The 24,644-nt window shown below is 43.1% G+C and overlaps 1 protein-coding gene across 2 annotated transcripts in view; it reads right to left on the reverse strand.

Moving 5' to 3' along the window:
* Window positions 1-14,112: 14,112 nt before the first annotated feature.
* The window catches only part of LOC129824175 (gap junction gamma-1 protein-like), a 37,793-nt gene continuing 27,261 nt past the window's right edge, over window positions 14,113-24,644 (reverse strand). For both annotated transcript variants that reach the window (XM_055883604.1, XM_055883605.1), the window contains exon 2: window positions 14,113-16,380. In XM_055883604.1, coding sequence (XP_055739579.1) covers window positions 15,098-16,360 — 1,263 coding nt within the window. In that variant the 5' untranslated portion in view covers window positions 16,361-16,380 and the 3' untranslated portion in view covers window positions 14,113-15,097. The remainder of the gene's footprint in view (window positions 16,381-24,644) is intronic.

The raw sequence follows: 24,644 nt of genomic DNA on the forward strand, positions 1-24,644 counted from the left end.
ATTAATAAATGTTACATATCAGTTTGTAAACAATGTAAAAAAATATATATATACATCTTTTTTTTGCTTTATTGAGTAAGGCAGCTCCAAAATGCAGGTGTTTCAGCCTAGTTCAGTGGTTTCTGTGGTGGTGGGGCAGCCAGAGGAAAATACGTACCGTAGCGGTTGGTAATGTTCTATAGTTGCACTGTGATTTGCTCCGTGTTCTGTCACTCATGGGGACACTACGTCACCGTAAAATATACGGGGAGAGCTCAAAAATTCAAGCCCGTTGGGTGCTGCCATAAAGTTACATTAGAAGTGCCCATTCAAGAAAGGTGAAGGTCATTGGACACAGATAAAATTACGTCAAATCACGTTATATCTACCGTAGCTTTCATTGATCATGTCAACATCATACTTTCAAAACCTTAGCTAGCAATCATCATCATGAATCAAGTCGACAATGTACTGGCAAATCCTTTTTAATCCTCGACATATGAATAGAAATTATGAAGAGAAATTATAGATAAAACGTATCGGTGCTCATCGGCCATTGGACATAAACACTACGTAATAGGTTGGAAATCACTAATTCAACAATGAGTGGTTTGGAAGGAATCAGTGGCTAACTGCAAGCATTGCAAAGCAATCACTAGCCTGCTATTCAGTGGAGTGGGTGTGTGCTCCAAGTCTGGGTTTAAGGGTCTCTTTTCCAAACTTAAAAGGATAAACATTCAAAATTGGCCATGCTGTCAATCCACTTCTGCCGCATTCAAAACAACTGGAATCTCGTAACTGGGAAATCTCATACAAGAAGCGTCATTGCAATACCTGGATTGAATCCAGGCTGTATCACATCCGGCCGTCATTGGGAGTCCCATAGGGCGGCTCACAATTGGCCAAGTGTCGTCCGGGTTTGGCCGTCATTGTAAATAAGAATTTGTTCTTAACGGACTTGCCTAATTAAATAAAGGTAAAAAAATAAAAATTAAGCCAGACTTTGATGAAAAAAAAATTATGACAAAATTTGCCCACGAAGGACCGCATTGCCACCTTCCTGTTCAAGTGAGCACAGGTACAGCAACTGCACAGCCCTCAACCGCAAGGCTCTCCAGAGGGTGGTGCACCCGATGTCACAGGAAGGCCAAAAGGATTATCACGGACAACAACCACCCGAGCCACTTCCTGTTCACCCCGCTACCATCCAGAAGGCGAGGTCAGTACATGTACATCAAAGCTGGGACCGAGAGACTGAAAAACAGCTACAATCTCAAGAGCATCAGACTGTTAAACAGCCATCACTAACACAGAGAGGCGGCTGCCTACAGACATACTCAAATCATTGGCCACTTTAATAAATGGATCACTAGTCACTTTAAATAATGCCACTTTAATAATGTTTATATATATTTCATTACTCATCTCATATGTATATGCTGTATTTTATACCATCTAATGCATCTTGCCTATGCCGCTCGGTCATCGTTCATCCATATATTTATATGTACATATTATTTTTCCATCCTTTTAGATTTGTGTGTATTAGGTAGTTGTTGTGGAATTGTTAGATTACTTGTTACATATTATAGCACTGTCGGAACTGGGAGCACAAGCATTTCTCTACACTCGCATTAACATGCTAACCATGTGTACAGTTGAAGTCGGAAGTTTACATACACTTAGGTTGGAGTCATTAAAACTTGTTTTTCAACCACTCCACAAATTTCTTGTTAACAAACTATAGATTTGGCAAGTCGGGTAGTACATCTACTTTGGGCATGACACAAGTCATTTTTCCAACAATTGTTTACAGACAGATTATTTCACTTATTATTCACTGTATCACAATTCCAGTGGGTCAGAAGTTTACATACTAAGTTGACTGTGCCTTTAAACAGCTTGGAAAATTTCAGAAAATAATGTCATGGTTTTAGAAGCTTCTGATAGGTTAATTGACATAATTTGAGTCAATTGGAGGTGTACTTGTGGATGTATTTCCGGGCTTACCTTCAAACTCAGTGCCTCTTTGCTTGACATCATGGGGAAATCAAAAGAAATCAGCCAAGACCTCAGAAAAAAATTGTAGACCTCCACAAGTCTGGTTCATCCTTGGGAGCAATTTCCAAAAGCCTGAAGGTACCACGTTCATCTGTATAAACAATAGTATGCAAGTATAAACACCATGGGACCACGCAGCCGTCATACCGCTCAGGAAGTCGATGCGTTCTGTCTCCTAGAGATGAACATACTTTGGTGCGAAAAATGCAAATCAAGCCCAGAACAACAGCAAAGGACCTTGTGAAGATGCTGGAGGAAACAGGTACAAAAAGATCTATATCCACAGTAAAACGAGTCCTATATCGACATAACCTGAAAGGCCTCTCAGCAAGGAAGAAGCCACTGCTTCAAAACCGCCATAAAAAAGCCAGACTACGGTTTGCAACTGCACATGGGGACAAAGATCGTACTTTTTGGAGAAATGTCCTCTGGTCTGATGAAACAAAAATAGAACTGTTTGACCATAATGACCATCATTTTGTTTGGAGGAAAAGGGGGGAGGCCTGCAAGCCAAAGAACACCATCCCAACCGTGAAGCACGGGGGTGGCAGCATCATGTTGTGGGGGTGCTTTGCTGCAGGAGGGACTGGTGCCCTTCACAAAATAGATGGCATCATGAGGGAGGGAGGAAAATGATGTGGATATATTGAAGCAACGTCTCAAGACATCAGTCAGGATGTTAAAGCTTAGTCGCAAATGGGTCTTCCAAATGGACAATGACCTCAAGCACTTCCAAAGTTGTGGCAAAATGGCTTAAGTACAACAAAGTCAAGGTATTGGAGTGGCCATCACAAATCCCTGACCTCAGTCCTATGGAAAATTTGTGGGCAGAACTGAAAAACCATGTGCGAGCAAGGCCTACAAACCTGATTCAGTTACACCAGCTCTGTCTGGAGGAATGGGCCAAAATTCACCCAACTTATTGTGGGAAGCTTGTGGACGGCTACACTAAACGTTTGACGCAAGTTAAACAATTTAAAGGCAATGCTACCAAATACTAATTGAGTGTATGTAAACTTCTGACCCACTGGGAGTGTGATGAAAGAAATAAAAGCTGAAATAAATCATTCTCTCTACTATTATTCTGACATTTCACATTCTTAAAATAAAGTGGTGATCCTAACTGACCTAAGACAGGGAATTTTTACTAGGATTAAATGTCAGGAATTGTGAATCCGAGTTTAAATGTATTTGGCTAAGTTCTATGTAAACTTCCAACTTCAACTGTATGTGACCAATACAACTTGATTTATAGTCTGTTTTAGAGAAATGTCATCATCGAATATTGTAAGAGCTTTCAATGCCTGCTTATATGCCCCCTTCATTTATCCTACGGATCTGACTTGGTGTACAGGGAGAATACTGTAAGAACGGCCCATGTTCTGAATTCTGTCTTGTACGTTTCAAAAGTGCTGAACAAATAGTTATATTGACTATGTCCGTCCTAGCTCGCTCATTAAAGTCTTAATCAAAAATACGGACTGCCTTTTAGAGTTTGTACATCTCAATTGTCAGTAGAAACCACATTTGTTTAAGCAAGTCAGCCATATCAGCTATGTTTTTTAAAGGCAGAAAATAAGGCTGAATGAACTATTTTGCTGCCAGACAAGGCTCTGCTGACAGCCAGGTGTAGTAGTGATAAGGATTCACTCCATGGTGCTGAAAAAAAGTTATTCTGTTGGGACAGCTTTCTGTAGGACCTAACAGTTTGTGGGCACCGTTTCTCACTGTTATAGTTCATACAGAGTTTGCCCCACCAAGATTTACATGCTAAAATAGCCACTTGCTGACAGACACGATAGAATAATTTGCAGAGTTCTCGGATATTCCTCCCACATCAGAGTGTTTCTGGGGAAGTGAGATCTGGCTTGGGCCTCCCCTGGCTTGGGGCTGTTCCCTGCAAGGATGCAAACTGGTGAGGGCCCAGGAGCAAGATAAAGGAGCAAGATAAATAAATAAATACAATATGGGGATGAGGTAGGTAGATAGATGGGCTGTTTACAGATGGGCTATGTACAGGTGCAGTGATCTGTGAGCTGCTCTGACAGCTGGTGCTTAAAGCTAGTGAGGGAGATATGAGTCTCCAGCTTCAGAGATTTTTGCAGTTCGTTCCAGTCATTGGCAGCAGAGAACTGGAAGGAAAGACGACCAAAGGAGGAATTGGCTTTGGGGGTGGCCAGTGAGATATACCTGCTGGAGCGCGTGCTACGAGTGGGTGCTGCTATGGTGACCAGTGAGCTGAGACTTGTAGATAACCTGTAGCCAGTGGTTTTGATGACGAGTATGAAGTGAGGGCCAACCAACGAGAGCGTACAGGTCGCAATGGTGGGTAGTGTATGGGGCTTTGGTGACAAAACGGATGGCACTGTGATAGACTGCATCCAATTTGTTGAGTAGAGTGTTGGAGGCTATTTTATAGATGACATCACCGAAGTCGAGGATCGGTAGGATGGTCAGTTTTACGAGGGTATGTTTGGCAGCATGAGTGAAGAACGCTTTGTTGCAATATAGGAAGCCGGTTCTAGATTTTATTTTGTATTGGAGATGCTTAATGTGAGTCTGGAAGGAGAGTTTACAGTCTAACCAGACACTAGGTACACCTAGTCAGAGCCGTCCAGAGTAGTGATGCTGGACGGGCGAGCAGGTGCAGGCAGTGATCGATTGAATAGCATACATTTAGTTTTACTTGCGTTTAAGAGCAGTTGGAGGCCACGGAAGGGGAGTTGTATGGCATTGAAGCTCGTCTGGAGGGTAGTTAACACAGTGTCCAAAGAGGGGCCAGAAGTATACAGAATGGTGTCGTCTGCGTAGAGGTGGATCAGAGAATCACCAGCAGCAAGAGGGACATCATTGATGTATACAGAGAAGAGAGTCGGCCCGAGAATTGAACCCTGTGGCACCCCCATAGAGACTGCCAGAGGTCCGGACAACAGGCCCTCCGATTTGACACACTGAACTCTATCAGAGAAGAAGTTGGTAAACCAGGCGAGGCAATCATTTGAGAAACCAAGGCTGTCGAGTCTTCCAATAAGAATGTGGTGATTGACAGAGTCGAAAGCCTTGGCCAGGTCGATGAATACGGCTGCACAGTAATGTCTCTTATCGATGGTGGTTATGATGTCGTTTAGGACCTTGAGCGTAGCTGAGGTGCACCCATGACCAGCTCTGAAACCAGATTGCATAGCGGAGAAGGTACGAGTGAAAATGTGTGTGTTATATTAAACATAGAGGAGGGGTAAAATGTAGGCAAGTAACTACTAGTCGAATAAGACATGGGAGAGATGACGAATTTTGGCAAAAAATATTTATTTACAGACTAATACACTTGAAACAAAGAGCCAAACTGAAAACTGGGGACATTACTAGGGCTTCCCACGCGATCAAACCGACATAAAAAATCAAATGAAACGCAGCCTAACGTGATCAGAAATCTCAACTAGCAACCAAGTTGCAGGGATGAAGAATTGAGTGCGTGCGCGTTCACGCGAAGGTAGGGGGGAGATTTTCTGCACAACACCGGCAAGGAGTCGTATACCAGTTAATACTATAGCGAATTGGTTAGGTTACTAACGTTAGCTGTCTGACTTTATTAGCCAGCTAATTTTCACACAATAAACTCTGTTATTTGATCAGCTAAGCAGGCTAATGTTGCTCAACATTTCTCTGGCTAGCTAAGGCTTCTCACTTACCTCTTCGTTATCGTTCTTGGGACGCGCTGCTGTAACTGCCTTTGCACTATCTGCTGTCTTTCCAGAGCGCACGCTGATCCAATAACTAGCAAATTGGTTGTCTCTTGTCTCTTCAGTCGCGTGCAGCATTCTGTTGTTACGTGAACAATTGGCTGAGCCTTGGATACAGCCAGTATTGCTCCAAAGGTGCATCACTCGTTCGCTTACAGCCAGTAATGACCCAACCCCTTCCCACACAATAGGAGAAAGAACATGTCAACCATCATATACGGGTGCTTCAAATGAATATCATGCCTGGGTTTCTAGTAGCTAACCTGAATTGAAACATTATCTAACTGCTGCACACAAGTGGAGGCTGGTGACTTGAAAAATTGAGGAGGATTGGAGACCCACGGTATAGGTGCGGAAGGCACAGAGACCACAAAGCGTGTTTAAAAAACACGAATTATTTTAACCTAAAACATTTAATAAAGCCATTTATAGTAGAATATTATGGGGAATGGGAATGAGTGGGCTACTTACACAGTGTTGGAAAGGGATCACAGCGTAGTGATTGACTGAGGGTATGAGGCATGAGCTGAGGTGTTCAGAGGCTTGACCAGTGCAGGACAGGATTTGACTGGGATGACAAAAAACAACAACACCAGACACTACACAGTTAGACAAAAGAGCTAAGAATGAGTTAGTCCAAGCAAGGAGTAAATATTGATAACGGTACTCACAGTATTTGGAAGGGAAACATTCAATATGCCAGTGGATGAGCGGACACATGAGACGTGGCTTCAGTTCATGTCAGGAGAGAGTTGACAATGGTAGTGGAGTGGTCATCACCTCTTAAATCAGGGAACAGGAGGGGACTTAGCTGTAAAATACAAATAGCAGATACATTCCATTACAACTGCGCCATCGTAGGTTTGGACAACAAGTTTTTCTGAAGTTAAACTCAGACATCTCCAAATTCACAAAGTCAAACACAGACTGCGCATCTCGCCCACTTGACACATCAAAGTAGCCCAAGAAATGTTCCTGAATAAAGCCCTGATCATCCACATACCTGACGACAACTGACACCTGCAAGCAGACTGGTGGCACCATAGGTCCCAGAGCAGTGGGGCAATTTTTACCCCCTGGGGCCTGGAGTTTTTCCTTATACGTTAACCTAACTAGGAAAATTCTGGAACCTATAAAAGGTATGACAGTGATTAATCAGTTGTAAAAAGCTTTTATATGGGCTATGATAGGACCATTTTTTCCTATAAAACTGTATAGGCATTTTAGCCAGCCCAATTTTGAATATAATCTAGATTTGATCACATTCACATTTTCTCCTGACAAACAAATGGACTATAAATACATGACGTTATCAATTAGTTGGCCCTGTACAGATGGACAGGGTGCATAGGCTGTTATGCAGCTGCTCATATTAGTAGCCTACAGTTGATAAGACGGGAAAAAAGTATTGTTTTCATCCCATACAGCATGTCAGATTTCTAATGTTTAGGTGTAGCCTAGGCTGCAGCAACATTTATGTCATTAGTTTTTGCTTGTGTCTGTCTGGAGTGATTATTTTCATCTTTGCTAAATAAATACAAGAGGAAAGTGCAAAGCCTACTTGAGCTCACGCGAATAAATGCGTCAACTTATCTCTGTCATCAAACTTTTAACGGATGATGCGATGGAAGATATCAAATCATTCAGAATTGTTTTCGACATCCCAGAAAATATGTTCAGTATGTAAAGCATTGTGAAGTGCAGTTACAGGCGGCTTGATGAAAGGCTCCCTGTTAATTAACCAGCTATACATTTGATACAAGTTGGTATTGAACGCCCTCACCTTTTCATCCTTCTTCATGAAATCAATCTCAGGCAGAGATCGAACCTCGCTTTAACACATAGAACCCCCATAATGCTCTCTGGCACAATCCCGATGCAACATACTAGGTTCATTCTCTGATCCTTCTATGATTGGATGGACATGTCATGACGTGGCCCTCTTTGGGTGTAGAAAGTACATTCTCTTTCTTACCACCTCTCTCTCCCTCCTACACCCAGGCTCTGTTATCTCTGATCGTAAATTCCATGAGGAGACTCTCGTCCCCCCCGGCCATGCGGTATAGAGAGAGGGTTCACAGTAGAACAAAGGAACTTATTCTACCTCACAGAACTTGAGAACTGAACAATATCCATGTTTTGGAGAATGTGTAAACGGTCGGTGGAGAATCCAGCTACGACCGGTCCATTTTGTTTAATGTTGGTGACCTCATGAGAGACAATACAGCCACATTACCATAACTCTGTTTATACAAGTCTCCGTTATGAGATTTGCATCTAATTATTGTATAAAATGAATGAGTAAAGATTAAACTATTTGTGAAATTATGTAATGTGATTTTAAACTATTTAATGAAAGAGAATCCAATTCCCTTTAAAGTTTAACTAAGTCATTGGCCCGCTCCATGAGCACAGCCATTGATCTGGCATCATTGGACAGCCTTTTCTGCTGTTCCGAATATAACCCCCACCTGGAGAAGCCCACTTCAGACCATGCGTACCTCGATTACCGAGAGGGCTAAGGTTTGAGTGGAGACCATGCATTCCTCGGTCATCTGAGGCAGCTAAGGTTGTAACGGTTGTTGAATTCCTAACCAAACCACGTGGAGCATTGGCTACACTGGTGGAAATGATTAAACTCTGAGACTATCGATACCTACAGAATAAGAGCAAATCTTCGATACTTATTATTAGCCTGCAGCTATAATTTATGTCGACCTGGAATGCGAAGACCGACAACCGCCGAAACATCTATCTACAAGAATATTTCTGAATGGGACTCTGAAGTATCCATTCTAACCACGAAAGACTCCAGGGACGCAAAGATAAGTTCAGATGAACTTTTCAACAGAAAGACTGACGATTCCAACAGAGATCACGACGACACACTGAGCGTAAATATATATATTGATTGCAATTATTCCCGAATGAGTGAGCGTTCATGTGCAAAGGATTAGCATTTCAATTAATATAATTATCAACTGTGTAGTGTCTTTTGTCTTTCGCGCGTCTCTTTGTCTACCAAGCTGCCATATCGGTTTAGCCCACTAGGGAACATCCCCAATCATTTCCTTGTAACCATATCTACTTTGTTTGTTTGTTTATGCATTTCTGCGATTATTTAGTTAGTTAGTAAATAAATTATTAATACAATTGATGTATGGATGATTCATTACATTTACATTTACATTTAAGTCATTTAGCAGACGCTCTTATCCAGAGCGACTTACAAATTGGTGCATTCACCTTATGATTCATAGTGAAGGCTGGGTTCGTGCAGATAACCAAAAATTTACAACGTTTGGAATGAGACTAACGTGAGGTAAAGAATAATTCATTAATTAAAAGACTAATTGATCCAATATTAAAATATCTGAAGAGTTATATTAGGAAAATTCAAACTTTGTAATCTGAAGATTTTCCTTGGTACCCCGACTTCCTAGTCAATTAAATGTACATGATTAGTTTAATCACGTAATAATAATTACAGAGAATTGATTTGATAAAATATCAGTCTTCACTGATGCCAAAGACATGACAGACAACATGTCAATTCATTCTGCAAAAGCTTTGATTGGTTGGAGGACGTCCTTCGGAAGTCGTCATAATTACCATGTAAGTCTATGGAAGGGGGTGAGGCCTACCAGCCTCCTAGGTTTTGTATTGAAGCCAATGTAGCCAGAGGAGAACGGAAGCTAGCTGACCTCCGGCTACACCATGTCCTCCGGCTACACCATGGTGCTGGCCTCGGCAGTGCTGTTGAAGTTAATGTAGACCTTCATTGCAAAACAGTATATTTTAACCAATTATTTGGTGACATATGAACATACAGTATTTAGTATAGTTTAATCTAAAAAGGATAACTTTTTAAATGTTTCACTATTTTATTTTTATGAAATTTCACTGAAGAGGATGGTCCTCCCCTTCCTCCTCTGAGGAGCCCCCACTGCTGCACACTAACTTTAGTGTGTAATTCAATGGCTAGATGAGCAAGCTACGCCCATAAATGAGGTTCTGGTGTAAACATGTCAGTAACAGCATACAATAAAAAGGCATTAGTTAAGTGCATTTCCATGTAACCTTACCTGTATACTACCATTCAAAAGTTTCTGGTTACTTAGAAATGTCCTTGTTTTTGAAAGAAAATGAAAAAAAATTATCCATTTAAATTAACATCAAATTGATCAGAAATACAGTGTAGACATTGTTAATGTTGTAAATGACTATTGTAGCTGGAAACGGCAGATTTGTTATGGAATATCTACATGGGCGTACAGAGGCCCATTATCAGCAACCATCACTCCTGCGTTCCAATGGCACGTTGTGTTAAGTAATTGGTCAAGTAAGCGAAAGTGTGATTGCAGTTGTTGGACTTCATGTTATTCTGTACTTTATACATATAGCGTGTGTGTGTCCGTGTGTATGTGTGTGTGTGTGTGTGTGTGTGTGTGTGTGGTTATTTCTATGCAATGACATATAACTAGAGACACACCAAGCAGTTTCATCTAGGTTTATTTAAAAAATAAAATAAAACACAGGAACAATCTTAACCATTTGAGGCACTTTGGAGTATCATAATGCTGAAGGCAGAATTATGTATCTACAACAAACAACTTGATTAATTTACACTAGCTATGTTTCCATCAACTTGGCCAGAGATTTTTTTGGTCGACATTTAGAAAGTTTGCATCAAAAATAAATGCAACAATTGGCTGAAAACCAGCAGGCTCCGGACCTCGTAGGGTAAGAGTTGAGTACCCCTGACCTAGAGTGTCAGACACAAATTAAATGGTTGAAGTGTTTCTATTATCCATTTAGGCAAATTGCGCATTAATAAATTGCCTGTATGCCCTTCCATCTATCTTTTTCATGTCTCTGGTAGCCCGCAAAACCCAGCATGGATAGTATGTAAGAATTGACTAATATTTGCCATTTCTAATCATCCTAATTTGCCAACGTATCGCCACGGTCCGTGCAATGGTAGAACGTGCACTCTTGAAGAAAAAAAAATATTGGATGGTGATACTTGGGTAACACTTTACTTAACAGCCAGTGTCATAACACATTATGACACGGTCATAACCATGTCATAATATGTCATAACAGCTTCTAACCTGTCATAATATGGTCATAACACTGTCATGACCAATATATTTACACCTGTTGTGACATATATTGCATAATTTTATGGCTGGTTAACACCCCTACTCTTATGATAAGAGAGTCATGACACCCATTTAAAAATCCACCCTTGTCGAACAGATAAAAATGTTGTCGATCTTTCGAACATTTCTCCTATGGCTGCCGTTTCCATTAAATGTGTCGCAATGTTTTTGTTGTTGTTGCAACATTGCTTTTGTCTAATAAATCTGGGTAAATGGAAACCTTCCTTCGGAAAGTTTTAAAGGCCCAGTGCAGTCAAAATTCCATATATCCTGTGTTTATATCATATTGTACAACACAGCTGATGAAACTTAAGACTATAAAATTGGGACTTAACTTGAGTCATCGCGCTCTAGTGACTCCTTTAGGCGGGCCGAGCGCTTGCAGACTCACTTCTGTTGTCAGTTTAAAAGTGTTTCCTCCGACACATTGATGCAGCTGGCTTCCGGGTTAAGCAAGCAAGTGTTGAGGCGTGGCTTGGCAGGTCATGTTTCGGAGGACGCGTCAGTTGACCTTTGCCTCTCCCAAGCCCGTTGGGGAGTTGCAGCGATGAGACAAGATCGAAACCAAACAAGGGGGGTCTATTGTGATAGGTGAGATGGGCTGAGAGTGGCTGAGGGGTTGGATTAAAGAATTTATGTTTGGTAATGTATTATTGTTATGTGATTGCTTTATATAAAAGTACCATGTATGTAAAATGTGTATGCAAAATGTGTATGTAAAATGTATGTATATGTAGCAGAAAAGTTGTAACAAAAGAAAACGATATGTGTCCTCCAAAGATGGGTTAATAATAAAATATATATACATTTTTTATATCATGAAATTAAGGAGAAAAGGGGAGTAAAAAATAAATTAAACGCTTTTCTTTTTCAAGACAGATGCCTAAATATAAGAAAATATGCAGTCAACTTAAACTTATGAGGATATACACTGAGTGTACTAAATATTAAGGACACCTGCTCTTTCCATGACACAGACTGACCAGGTGAAACCAGGGGAAAGATATGATCCCTTATTGATGTCACTTGTTAAGTCCACTTCAATCAGTGCACGGTGCCTTGCAAAAGTAGTCATCCCCCTTGGCGTTTTCCTATTTTGTTGCATTACAACCTGTCATTTAACTGGATTTTTATTTGGATTTCATGTAATGGACATACACAAATAGTCCAAATTGGTGAAGTGAAGTGAAAAAAATAGCTTGTTTCAAAAAAATAAAACATTTAAATGGAAAAGTGGTACGTGCATATGTATTCACCCCCTTTGCTATGAAGCCCCTAAATAAGATCTGGTGCAACCAATTACCTTCAGAAGTCACATAATTACTTAGATTGCACACAGGTGGACTTTATTTAAGTGTCACATGATCTGTCACATGATCTCAGTATATATACACCTGTTCTGAAAGGCCACAGAGTCTGCAACACCAATAAGAAAGGGGAACCAACAAGCAAGCAGCACCATGAAGACCAAGGAGCTCTCCAAACAGGTCAGGGACAAGTTGTGGAGAAGTACAGATCTCGGTTGAGTTATAAAAAATATCAGAAACTTTGAACATCCCACAGAGCACCATTGAATCCATTATTAAAAAATGGAAAGAATATGGCACCACAACAAACCTGCCAAGAGAGTGCCGCCCACCAAAACTCACAGACCAGGCAAGGACGGCATTAATCAGAGAGGCAACAAAGAGACCAAATATTACCCTGAAAGAGCTGCAAAGTTCCACAGCAGAGATTGGAGTATCTGTTCATAGGACCACTTTAAGCCGTACACTCCACAGAGCTGTGCTTTACAGAAGAGTGTCCAGAAAAAAGTAATTGCTTGAAGAGAAAAATAAGCAAAGGTGTTTGGTATTTGCCTAAATGCATGTGGGAGACTCCCCAAACATATGGAAGAAGGTACTCTGGTCAGATGAGACTAAATGTGAGCTTTTTGGCCATCAAGAAAAACACTATGTCTGGCACAAACCCAACACCTCTCATCACCCCGAGAACACCATCCCTGTGGGGATGTTTTTCATCGGCAGGGACTGTGAAACTGGTCAGAATTGAAGAATTAATACAGGGAAATTCTTGAGGGAAACCTGTTTCAGTCTTCCGGAGATTTGAGACTGGGACGGAGGTTCACCTTCGAGCAGGACAATGACCCTAGGCATTCTGCTAAAACAACACTTGAGTGGTTTAAGGGAAACATTTAAATGTCTTGGAATGGCCTAGTCAAAGCCCAGACCTCAATCCAATTGAGAATCTGTGGTATGACTTAAAGATTGCTGTATACCAGCGGAACCCATCCAACTTTAAGGAGCTGGAGCAGTTTTGCCTTGAAGAATGGGCAAAAATCCCAGTGGCTAGATGTGCCAAGCTTATAGAGGCATACCCCAAGGGACTTGCATCTGCAATTGCTGCAAAAGGTGGCTCTAACAAAATATTGACTTTGGGGGGGGGGGGGGGGGGGGGATAGTTATGCACGCTCAAGTTTTCTGTTTTGTCTTATTTCTTGATTGTTTCACAATAAAACATATTTTGCATCTTCAAAGTGGTAGGCATGTTGTGTAAATCAAATGATACAAACCCCCATAAAATCCATTTTAATTCCAGATTGTAAGGCATAAAATAGGAAAATGCCAAGGGGGTGAATACTTTTGCAAACCACTGTAGATGAAGGGAAGGAGAAGGATTTTTAAGCCTTGAGACAATTGAGACGTTGATTGTGTATGTGTCTCAGACAAAAGATTTAAGTGCCTTCGAACGGGGTGCTGTAGTAGGTGCCAGGCACACCGGTTTGTGGCAAGAACTGCAACACTGCTGGATTTTTCATTCTCAACAGTTTCCTGTGTGTATAAAGAATGGTCCACCACCCAAAGACCAACTTGACATAACTGTGGGAAGCATAGGTGTCAACATGGGCCAGCATACCTGTGGAACACTTTCGACACATTTACATTTATAGATTTTAGTCATTTAGCAAATGGGTGCAACTCATAATTAGGAAAGTGTCCTTAATGTCTTGTTCACTCAGTGTACATCTTCTACTATGTGCATTGTACTGTATATGTACATTGTGTTAAAATGTAGCAAAGTAAATTAATTCATTATTTGCCCCACAAAAACAGCAGAAATGATCAGAAATTTATCGTTCAAATTTTCAAAACAACAACCTACTTAACTTTTTCTTTCACTTCTTCTTTAACTAATTTATTCCGACACTGCAGAATGCTAAATAAAAATGTAATCTTACAACAAAGCTTTGAAAAGTAGAGTGAAATAAAATCTTACTCTACGGAGAACAGTGTTGCTCAAACTTCTGCTGATGGAACACTATTTGTCCTATAACATTTCACATCTTATCTTTCAACCTAACCCATACATATCCAGCATTTCTTCCTCAAATAAATTATTAATGCATATTTTTTTAAATGTCTTAATACAACTCAAAATTAGTTAAAAGGTTCCAAGTGCAAATCTGAACAGTTAGGAATTTCTAGATAACTTTTCACATTTGGTTCACTGTCCTTTTCTTAAACATCATCAGGATTCAATCGTAGTGCCATTAAAATGTGCTTACCACGGTTTGCTTTTAACTAGTCACAATTTAAAATAGACACACTTGCATATTGTTATAGTTTTAAAGACATTATAAATATATTCTGTCAAATTAATCCAGTTCAAAAGCAAGGTTAAATTAATAATCCCAGTAAAAATAATTCAAAATATATTGCCATCATGGTTCATTTTAAATCTCCCTATATTCTTAAGTAGCTAAAATAAGAAATGTTTGACTAAGCAACATATGCATATATTAACTATGTTCAAGCTATGTTATTTAAAGCACAAAAAGACACCCTAATAATATGATACACTATTACTGTATTTAGTGATATCTTCATGTTTGTTTTTCCTTTTTATGTTTACCATTGTTTTGATATCGCATGTAAATAGTGCATATTTTGTGTGCTCCTGATCCGACACATCACACTGCTGGTTTCTCCTTGTGACAAAGCTAAATCTATTCAGGCAGTGCAATCGATTCACGCTCCAAAGCTTTTAACTATCTTGTCTCATTTCACATCTTCCATTATCCACAGAATATGGTCCTGGAGATTGAAAATTACTTTTCACTACGATTACTGTACCATGTGAAGTTAATAATTCCTAAATCCATACAGAACTCTTTCCATTTTTTACAACGGTCCCAGCAATCTCTGTAGTGGCTGATTTCGGCCTGGCTCCTTGTTTCTCCTGGGTTGTGTTGACCCTGATTTGCTCTGCCATGGTGCTTCCAGGACTACTTGTCCTCGAGGTGGGCTGGTTCTTGTTGGTGTTGTAGGTCTGGAAGGCCATTTCGAGCTGCTCCTGGGCCACCCGTAGGTGGCGGTGCAGGCTGGCCAGGTCCGAGGGGATGTTGTCATCTGGACTGGTGCACTCTTGTTTATGTTCCTGGACATCGTTGGCCATGTTCTGCTCATGGTGCATAATTAGACTGTTGGGGATAATCCGGTTGGGCCTGTCTGACTTCATGACCAGGTTGTACCCGGGGGGAGAGGCGGGGATATTATGGGAGTACGGGTAACTATACGAGGGCTGTCGACCCCCCTGATTCCTCCTCTTGCGGAGAGTGTCTCGGAATGTTCCAATGCTCAAGTGGAACATCTCACACACGTTGAGGAGCAGGCAGAGGCAGCTGACGACATACATGATGAGCAGGAAGATGGTCTTCTCCGTCGGCCGAGAAATAAAGCAGTCTACATTGTGGGGACAGGGCACCTTATTGCACACATATGATGAATTAACACGGAAGCCATAGAGAAGATACTGGCCCACCAGGAAGCCGATCTCAAACACGGCCCGGGACAGTAGCTGAAGGACATAGATTCTCATCAGGCCCTCTTGCATGATCCGCCGGCGGCCGTCATGTTTCTGCGGCTTGGCCGGCTCAGGCTTGACTTCTTGAGCTTCCACCATCTCCTCCTGGTAGATCATAGGCTCTGCATTGTTGTCCTCATCCTCCTCCAGCACCTCCTCAAGCGGGTGGCTTTCCATCCACCTTTGAGCATGAATGAGCTTCTTCCGGCGGTGGAACTTCCGGCGCTCCAACTCGGAGGTGCGGGCTATCTTGTGGATGGCGTAGCCCAGGTACATTACCGAGGGGGTGGAGATCATGATGATCTGGAAAACCCAGAAGCGGACATGTGAGAGTGGGGCGAAGGCATCGTAGCACACGTTGTCACAACCGGGCTGCTTGGTGTTACAGGTGAACTTGGTCTGCTCGTCAGAGTAGATGGACTCGCCCCCCACAGCGGTCAGCACAATGCGGAATATGATGAGCACCGTGAGCCACACTTTCCCCACAAAGGTGGAATGGTTGTGGATCTCTTCCAGAAGACGTGTGAGAAAGCTCCAGCTCATGGTGGTCATAGAGGCTTTTCAACTAGAATCTGGAAACACATAAAAAGTATAATTAAGGGTTTAGTTGAATAAAAGAGAACTAGACACAACTCATACACAACACTCAACAGAACTAGTCACAGCTCATACACAACACCAAATCAAATTTTATTGGTCACGTACGCATATAGTTGTGTTGGAAGTTTACATACACATTAGCCAAATATATTTAAACTCAGTTTTTCACAATTCCTGACATTTAATCCTAGTAAAAATTCCCTGTTTTACGTCAGTTAGGATCAACGCTTTATTTTAAGAATGTGAAATGTCAGAATAATAGTAGAGAGAATGATTTATTTCAGATTTTATTTCTTTCATCACATTCCCAGTGGATCAGAAGTTTACATACACTCTTAGTATTTAGTAGCATTGCCTTTAAATTCTTTAACTTGGATCAAACGTTTTGGGTAGCCTTCCACAAGCTTCCCACAATAAGTTGGGTGGATTTTGGCCCATTCCTCCTGACAGAGCTGGTGTAACTGAATCAGGTTGGTAGGCCTCCTTGCACGCACACGCTTTTTCAGTTCTGCCCACATATTTTCTATAGGATTGAGGTCAGGGCTTTGTGATGGCCACTCCAATACCTTGACTTTGTTGTCCTTAAGCCATTTTGCCACAACGTTGTAAGTATGCTTGGGGTCATTGACTCTCTTGCAACCAAGCTTTAACTTCCTGACTGATGTCTTGAGATGTTGCTTCAATATATCCACATAATTTTCCTGCCTCATGAATCCATCTATTTTGTGAAGTGCACCAGTCCCTCCTGCAGCAAAGCACCCCCACAACATGATGCTGCCACCTCCACGATTCACGGTTGGGATGGTGTTCTTCAGCTTGCAAGCCTCTCCCTTTTCACTCCAAACCTAACAATAGTCAGTATGGTCAAACAGTTCTATTTTTCTTTCATCAGACCAGAAGACATTTCTTCAAAAAGTACAATCTTTGTCCCCATGTGCAGTTGCAAACTGTAGTCTGGCTTTTTTATCTCGGTTTTGGAGCAGTGGCTTCTTCCTTGCTGAGCGGCCTTTCAGGTTAGGTTGATATAGGGCTTGTTTTAATGTGGATATAGATATTTTTGTACCTGTTTCCTGTAGGTGTCCTGGAGGGCAGGTAGTTTGCCCCCGGTAATGCGTTGGCCGGACCGCACCACCCTCTGGGCAGCTTTGCGGTTGCGGGCAGTGCAGTTGCCGTACCAGGCGGGGATACAGCCCTACAGGATGCTCTCAATTGTGCATCTGTAAAATATTGTGTTGGTTTTAGGGGCCACAACAAGCCTCCTGAGGTTGAAGAGGATCTGTTGCGCCTTCTTCACCACACTGTCTGTTTGGGAGGACCATTTCAGATCAAGAGTGATGTGTACGCAGAGGAACATGAAGCTTTCAACCTTCTCCACTGCGGTCCAGTCGATGTGGATAGGGGCGTGCTCCCTCTGCAGTTTCCTGAAGTCCACGATCAGCTCCTTTGTTTGGTCGACGTTGAGTGAAAAGCTATTTACCTGGCACCACTCTCCCAGGGCCCTCACTTCCTCCCTGTAGGCTGTTTCGTCATTGTTGGTAATCAGGCCTGCTACTGTTGTGTCGGCTGCAAATTTGATAATTGAGTTAGAGGTGTGTGTTGCCACACAGTCTGGGGTAAACAGGGAGTACAGGAGGGGGCTGAGTATGCACCCTTGTAGGGCCCCTGTGTTGAGGATCAGCGAAGTGTAGGTGTTGTTTCCTATCCTCACCACCTGGGGGTGGCCCGTCAGGAAGTCCAGGACCCAGTTGCACAGGGTGGGGTTTAGACCCACGGCCCAAAGCTTAATGATGAGCTTGTATGTGTGCAGTGCGATGGCGATTGCATCTTGTGTGGATCTATTGGGGCGGTAAGCAAATTGAAATGGGTCTAGGGTGTCAGGTAAGCGAGAGGTGATATGATCCTTAACTAGCCTCTCAAAGCACTTCATGAAGACAGAATTGAGTGCTATGGGCAATTGTCATTTAGTTCAGTTACCTTTAGTTTCTTGGCTACAGGAACAATGGTGGACATCTTGAAGCAAGTGGGGACTGCAGACTGGGGTAGGGAGAGATTGAATATGTCCTACTCACAGCTCATACACAACACCAACATAACTAGTCACAGCTCATACACAACACCAACAGTGTTACGCCCTGGTCTGTTTCACCTATCCGTGTTCTGGTCTCTACCCGCTCCAGGTATCACCCATCTTCCCCACTTATCCTCTGTGTATTTATACCTGTGTTCTCTGTTTGTCCGTTGCCAGTTCGTATTTTTTGTCAAGCTTACCAGTGTTTGTCCTGTCAGCTCCTGTCTTTTCCCAGCCTCTCTTTTTCTCGTCCTGCCTGCCTTCCGTCCTGTACCTTTGCTCCATGTCTGGATTACTGAACTCTGCCTGTCCTTGAGCCTGCCTGCCATCCTGTACCTTTGCTCTTACTCTGGATTATCGACCCCTGCCTGCCTTGACATGTCGTTTGCCTGCCCCTGTTGTTACAATAAACATTGTTACTTCACACATTCTGCACTTGGGTCTTGATTCCTGATAAACAGAACTAGTCTCAGACCATACACAGCACCAACAGAACAGCTCAAGTTTGTTGTTTTGAAAGTGTAATGAAAAGTTTCTTAGTAGCTAGCTACCTTTTGAGTTTGGATCCCGCGACGCAGTTGGCGTCAGATGCTGGGACTGCTACTCTCCGTCCAGTGATCCTGCCGACCAAGGCAAGGTCTGAGGAGCTATTTGGCGTAGTAGCTAGCCTAGCTGCTAGCTAGCTGCCTATCAAGCTAGCTGAGTTTTTTTGAGGGCTTGAACGCAGCCAGCAACGCGGTTAGCCATTGTGGCTGGGAATGTGGATTGTACTGGGCTTGTGGCTGTCTAGATCCCTGCTGTTTGTTGTTGTTTTCAATCTTCCCTGCGACCTGCCCTGTCTGGAACTGCGAGGAGTAACAGTGTAACCTACGTTTCTAGCTAACATGATAAAGCACAGAGCCGGCAGGAGGAATGTTGAAGACAGTGGTGTCTCTCAATCACAGGTGAATCATTTTTTTAATTAAAGAACAAAAAGAGTTCTACAAGCAGTTGTTACAACAACAAGAAAATACCTTCAAGTGTTTTGTCCAAATACTGGTGGAGTCAACTAATTAAAGAATAGAAGACCTGACCAGAGAGGTCCAGGACCTGAAGAACAGCTTGCGGTTCTACCAGGGTCAGCTTGATGAGTTTAAACAGGAGAACGGCAAGATGACAGCAATCTGTAAGTCATTGAGAGAGGACATCAGTTCTGTGTGTGAATCCATGATGACGATGATGGAGAAATCAGATTATCTCGAGGGACAATCAAGTCGGAACAACATGGTTGTGGGCAGAGTTGCAGAATCTCCACATGAGACCTGGACGGAGTCTGAGGACAAAGTGAAGGAAATGTCCCCGGAGAAACTGAAGATGGACCACAGGAAGATTGAGGTGGAGCGTGCCCACAGAACTAGAAAACCCAACACCGGCCCAGGTGACAGGCCCAGGCTGATATTCGTTGAGTTGCTGAGGTTCAAGGACAAGGTAGCTGTTCTGGAAAGAACCAAGAACTTGAGAGGAACATACAGTATTTCTTCCTTAATGAGGTCTATCCTGAAGCTGTGCGCCAGAAGAGGAAATAACTTATCCCAGCAATGAAAGCTGCATGGGGACATTGCTTACATCCGCTATGACACTCATTATCCACCCTCCCCCTCAAAAGCCTGGAAGGGATGAGAGAGCCAAGCCTATGGGTTCGTAGCTTCAACCCCGCAGCACACACACCAACTGATTAATGGACTGCTGAATGCATATGTTTTTCTCTTGCTTTGTTTGCTCTTTTCCATATTATGTCTATCTCTGATAAGCTACCCAGGAAAGGGCTGAAAACAGCCCATATCAAAAAACTTCTTAGGGCTAGGCCCCTTTTTTCTCAATTTCCGCCTGAATGACGTGCCCAATGTAAACTGCCTGTTGCTCAGGCCCTGAAGCCAGGATATGCATATAATTGGCACCATTGGAAAGAAAACACTTTGAAGTTTGTAGAAATGTTTAAATAATGTAGGAGAATATAACACAATAGATATGGTAGGAGAAAATCCAAAGAAAAACCAACCAGAATTTGATTTGTTTTTGAGAGCGAGACCATGCTCTTACAATGGAAAGTATAATGGCATACTGGATATTAGCACCCTGGATGCAATTCCCATGGCTTCCACTGGGTGTCAGCAGTCTATGTTCAAGGTTTCAGGCTTGTAACTTCAAAAACAAAGAAGAAATACCAGTTTTAGTACAGGGACACAGTCTTGGAAATTCGTGTTTGCGTGCATCATGAAGAAAGGACACACCTGACTTAATCGGTTTCCTATTGAACATGCTTCTTTCCATAAAAAATATTATAGTTTGATTACCTTTTAGGGTATCTGAGGAGTGGATAGAAACATATTTTGACTTGTTGAAACAAGGTTTCTGTGTAGATTTTCGGATTCCTTTCTCGGCTAGTTGAATCGATGGCGCCAACTAAACTGACTTTTTGGGATATAAAGAAGGATTTTATCTAACAAAACGACACTTCATGTTATAGCTGGGACCCTTTGGACCAAAGGGTCCCAGCTATAACATGAAGTGTCGTTTTGTTAGATAAAATCCTTCTTTATATCCCAAAAAGTCAGTTTAGTTGGCTAAAGGGTCCCAGCTATAACATGAAGTGTCATTTTGTTAGATAAAATCCTTCTTTATATCCCAAAAAGTCAGTTTAGTTGGCGCCATCGATTCAACTAGCCGAGAAAAGGGTCCCAGCTATCCAAAGGGTCCCAGCTATAACATGAAGTGTCGTTTTGTTAGATAAAATCTTTCTTTATATCCCCAAAAGTCAGTTTAGTTGGCGCCATCGATTCAACAAATCAGAGGAAGATTTTCAAAAAGTAAGTGAATATTTAATCGCTATTTGTGAATTTATGAAATATATTTTGATGTGGGGCGCCATCCTCATACAATCACATGGCATGCTTTCGCTGTAATAGCTACTGTAAATCAGACAGTACAGTTAGATTAACAAGAATTTAAGCTTTCAACCAATATCAGACACTTATATTTACCTAAATGTTTAATATCCATCGTTTTAAGGATTATTTATTTGAATTGCGCACCCTCCAGTTTCACTGGAAGTTGTGGGACAGCTAGCCCTAAGGAGGTTCATGAAATCAATAACTTGCTAACATCAGATAACATTCATATATTAGCCTTTTCTGAGACTCACTTAGATAATTCATTTGATGATACAGTAGCAGCAAAACAAGGATATAACATCTATAGAAGAGACAGAAATGCTTATGCGGGAGGTTTTTCTGTATATATTCAAAGCCATATCCCTGAAATGCTTAGAGAAGATTCCAAGAACACAGGATGAGATGTTACTATCCTTTGTGCAAGCACTTCCAAGAGTTCATGAACAGTGAGACTGGTGAAATTTGGGGAGCGCATCATCAGTAGTGTACCTTTGGTTCCTTTCGGCCTTTCACACTATACACCCTCCCCAAAGGCGGCCAGCGACAGGGTGATCAACCCTACGCTTGCGTCCCATTCCCAATTAGTCATAGGAGTTGCCTTGTTGTTAATAGCCAACATCCCATGGGACTATGCATGGCAGGGGCGTCTTCCTCCCTGAGTCAAGCATTGTTGACCGCATACCTCCTGGCCCTCTCACTTCGGGGCCCAGCTTTCCTCTTTCCTCTTCATCCAGAGCCATTGACTGCTGCCTTCTGCCGCCTCTGATACAGCTTTGATTGCCGAACGCTGGCTCTGGCCCTTAATTCCCAGGTCTCTAAGCAGTCTGGTTGTAGATGTTGCCACAAAACCTCTGCAGCCCACCTCCACTGGTCGGACTTCTGTGTTCCAGCCATGATGCCGTGCTTCGGCAGCTAGATCGGCATAGCGCAGATGTTTTCGCTCATAAGCCTCATCTACTGAGTCCTCCCAGGGTACTGTGAGCTCAATGATGAAGACCTTCTTGAGCGAATGGGACCAGAGCACCATGTCAGGTCTTAGGGTGGTGGTTGCGATCTCCGGAGGAAACACAAGTTGCCGGCCAATGTCAGCTAACATTTTCCAGTCCGGGCCAAGCGCAGCTGGTCTCGCTCTAATGGTGTAGAGCCGCTCTTCGGTGGTTTAGTCCCTTCGCGGACAAAGGTCGTCCGTAAAGGGTGTGATGCTGCTGGGGGTGGTAGGGAGTTGGTGGCAGCTCGCTTGTCCTCCAGGGCGGACGCAAGGTTTTTAAGGACTTGGTTGTGACGCCAAGTGTAGCGTCCTTGGGTGAGGCTTGTTTTACACCCTGTGAGAATGTGCCTGAGGTTGGCTGGCATGGAACAGAGGGCACAGTCCGGATCTTCACCATACCATTGGTGAAGATTAACTGGTGTTGGAAGGACGTCATATGTTGCTCTGATGGAAAAGCTCAACCGCCTCGCTTCCATGGCCCACAGATCCTTCCAGCTGATCTTCCTCTTCTCCACACTGTCCCATCGAGTCCACTGTCCCTGTTTGGCAAGAGAGACTGCCTTGGCCCACCTTGCAGCCTCCTCCTGATGGCGTACTTCCTGCACTACCATCTTCCGCCGCTCTGGTGCAGTCGCCTTACTCCAAGCAGCACGGCTAGTTAGCCCAAGGCCTCCTCTCCCTTGCTGAACATGACCCACAATGTCAGCATGTATGAGGGCTGCTGTTGCCTCCTGGACTGCTTTTCCTGGCCTCCATTTGCGCCCAGTTGCCAAGGTCGGCGCGTTGTTGCTCACCACTGGGTCTCGAGATTCATTCAGTGTCATCTGGAGCCTGGTTTTTGCACACTTGAATTCCTCTGTTAGACTGGTGAGGGGCAGCTTGAGGACACCATCTCCATAGAGGCCTATGGTGGTAAGGCATCGTGGAACTCCGAGCCACTTCTTTAAGTAGCCTGTGACTCCTCTTTCCATCTTCTCCACTGTTGAGATTGGAACCTCATACACTGCTAGGGGCCACAACACCCGGGGTAGGAGACCAAACTGCAGACACCAGGCCTTTAACTTTCCAGGTAGCTGGGTGTTGTCGATGGACTGTAGGCTACTACTGATGTCTTTGCGCACTGTTGCACCTGGTCTTTGTCCTTCAGGCTTGCATCATACCACCTTCCAAGGCTTTTTACCGGCTGCTCAGACACTGTTGGGATTTGGTCATCTCCGATGAAGAATTTCAGGTCAGAGAGTACTCCCTTCACAATTGAGATGCTGCGTGACTTGGATGGTTTAATCTTCATACGGGCCCAGCTGATGTTCTCCTCGAGTTTTCTGAGCAGTCTCCTGGTGCATGGGACAGTGGTGGTCAATGTTGTAATGTCGTCCATGTAGGCTCTGAGTGGAGGGAGGCGGAAACCAGAGTCGACTCGCTGTCCACCAGCAACCCATTTTGAGGATCTGATGATAACCTCCATTGCCATTATGAATGCCAACGGAGAAATGGTACATCCCGCCATTATACCTACATTCAGGCACTGCCATGAGGTGGTGAACTCTGAGGTGGTGAAGCAGAACTGCAGATCCTTGAAGTACGACTTCACCAGCGTTGTGATGGTGTCCGGTATGTGGAAAAATCTGAAGGCAGACCACAGGAGTTCATGGGGCACAGAGCCAAATGCATTGGCGATGTCGAGGAAGACTACGTGGAGGTCCCTTTTCTCCACCTTGGCCATTTGGATCTGGTGCCAGATCATGCTGGAGTGTTCCAAGCAGCCAGAGAACCCTGATATTCCTGCCTTCTGTACAGATGTATCGACGTACGCATTCCTTTGCAAGTACTCGGACATCCTCTGGGCAATGACCCTAAAGAGGATTTTACCCTCGACATTCAGTAAGGAGATTGGGCGGAATTGGCTGATGTTCACTGCATCCTTCTCCTTAGGGATCAGGACCCCGCCTGCCCTACGCCACACTTTGGGTATTATCTTCTTTTGCCAAGCTGTTCTCATAAGCCTCCAGAGGACCCTCAGGACGTCTGGTGCGTTCTTATACACTTTGTACGGGACTCCATTTGGCCCCGGGGCTGATGCTGTTCTTGCCCGTCGAACTGTGTTTTCCACCTCTTTCCATGTCGGAGGGCTGGTCTCAATATGATGTTCCGGGGGTTCAATGGGTGGGATATCTGATGGGATGGCCAGATGTTCATGTCGCTTTGAGTCAAAGTTTGTTGTTATCAGGTGCTCCTCTAAGTCTTTCTTTG

This window comes from Salvelinus fontinalis, chromosome 26 (assembly GCF_029448725.1).
Source record: "Salvelinus fontinalis isolate EN_2023a chromosome 26, ASM2944872v1, whole genome shotgun sequence".
Classification (NCBI taxonomy): Eukaryota; Metazoa; Chordata; class Actinopteri; order Salmoniformes; family Salmonidae; genus Salvelinus; species Salvelinus fontinalis.